Source organism: Bos mutus, chromosome 15, assembly GCF_027580195.1.
Source record: "Bos mutus isolate GX-2022 chromosome 15, NWIPB_WYAK_1.1, whole genome shotgun sequence".
NCBI lineage: Eukaryota > Metazoa > Chordata > Mammalia > Artiodactyla > Bovidae > Bos > Bos mutus.
Window position 1 is genome coordinate 32,126,006 of NC_091631.1, and position 1,982 is coordinate 32,127,987.

General features: G+C 36.7%; 1 protein-coding gene across 1 annotated transcript; it reads right to left on the bottom strand.

The window, feature by feature from the left end:
- Positions 1-250: 250 nt before the first annotated feature.
- LOC102268571 (olfactory receptor 52E2) lies at positions 251-1,209 on the bottom strand. The gene is given in 2 exon segments (XM_005886638.3): positions 251-532; positions 535-1,209. Coding segments are annotated over 2 exon segments (957 nt in total).
- Positions 1,210-1,982: the final 773 nt, after the last annotated feature.

Sequence of the window (1,982 nt, forward strand, 5' to 3'; positions counted from 1 at the left end):
ATCCATACATGATTCCTGGAAAAACCATAGCTTTGACTAGATGGACCTTTATAGGCAAAGTAACTTCTCTGCTTTTTAGTATGTTGTCTAGATTGGTCATAGCTTTTCTTCCAAGAAACAAGCATCTTTTAATTTCATAGCAGTTAAATATTTACAAAAGAGACCCAATATAGATGCATATTTAGCATAATTTTTATGAAAAAAGTATTTTTCTACATTTCATGAAATTGCATATTTAGCTTCATAAGATTTAGATGTCATTCTTTTTTCTTTGTTTCAGTTTTAATATTTTCTTTACATGGTCATAGATCTGCTTAGTTCTGACTCCATATATGACAGGGTTGAGCACTGGAGGTACTATGACATAAAGATTGGCCAGGAGTATATGGATATAGCGGGGAACATTTTGTCCAAAGCGATGTGTCATGAAGGAAAAGAGGGCTGGTGTATAGAAAGCAAGAATCACAAAAACGTGAGAACCACAGGTGCTGAGGGACTTGAGTCTGGCTTCATGGGAAGGAAGATGAAAAACATGGCATGGAGTATCTGAACATAAGAAAGGGCAATGGCTATGATGTCAAACACTAGATTACAAATTGCACATAAGCCATAAATTATATTGATCTTGATACTGGCACAAGATAGGTGAGCAAGACCCATGTGTTCACAATATGTATGAGGGATGACATAACTCCCACAGAATGGCAATCGTAAAATGAGAAATACAAATGGAATCACAAAAATAAATGCCCTCCCTAAAACAGCAAGGCCAATCTCAGAAACAACCCTGTTGGTGAGGATGCTGCTATATTGGAGGGGGTTGCAGATGGCTACATAGCGGTCAAAAGCCATTGCCAAGAGGACTGCTGACTCCATAAGTGTGAAGCTGTGAATGAAAAACATCTGGGAGATACATGCTTCAAAGAGGATCTCCTTGAGACAAAACCAGAAGATCCCAAGCATCTTAGGGATGGTAGCTGTGGAGAGACACAAGTCAATGGCAGCCAACATGGCCAGGAAGTAGAACATAGGCTGGTGTAGACTGCTCTCAGCCTGGATCACAAATAGGATAGTGAAATTCCCTATCAGTGCTGTCAGGTACACAGCACAAAAGGGGAAGCCAATCCAGATGTGGAGTGTTTCCAGTCCTGGGATTCCCAGCAACAAGAAGAAGGAGGGGTGAAACTGGGTATCATTGGGAGGGGACATCCTGCTGGACAATGCATATGTCTTCAGAACTGTAGACTCACACAGTCTATAGGCCACCAGATAGTTTTCTGTAGCTTTAACGACCTAAAGGTAGTATAAGAATACTTCATTAGTTACCTTCTCTCATTATCACAGTCATCACCAACAGACAACCCTCATTTTGACCATTTAAAAATTCTGCAATCTCTAAATACAGTTATGCTCTAAATAGTCAGGCTTGATGGATTCTCCAGGCAAGAACACTGGAATTTCCACTTGATTGTAAGTGAAAGTGAAGTTGCTCAGTCATTTCATGGCATCCCCATGGACTGCAGCCTTAGGCTCCTACATCCATGGGATGGATAATAACATTTCAAAAAATTGCCTTCTCCACAAATGTTATGGATTCACTTGAAATGGCAACACAAGGCTTATAATAAAAAAAAGCATTAAAAATTATAACAAAATATTAAAAATTACTTTAAAAATTAAATGGATTCATTCATTAGTATTTAGTCATGAATATTATAAAATAAGGTAGGAATAATAGTGAAAATAGCAATATCAACTACCAATTATTGAGGTTCTCCTACTATTTGTAAGACTCTTTACAAAAATTACACTTAATATTTAAAAAAAACACCTTTTAAGAAGAGTACATTTTACATATAAGTTGTCTATAATTCAATGTGTTTAAAAGATTTATCAGAAGTTTAAAATGTTTTCAAAGGAATATCTGGGAGATTAAGCTAAAAAGAAAAGTAGTGAAAGAAAAAGGAAGAAAAATAGAAATA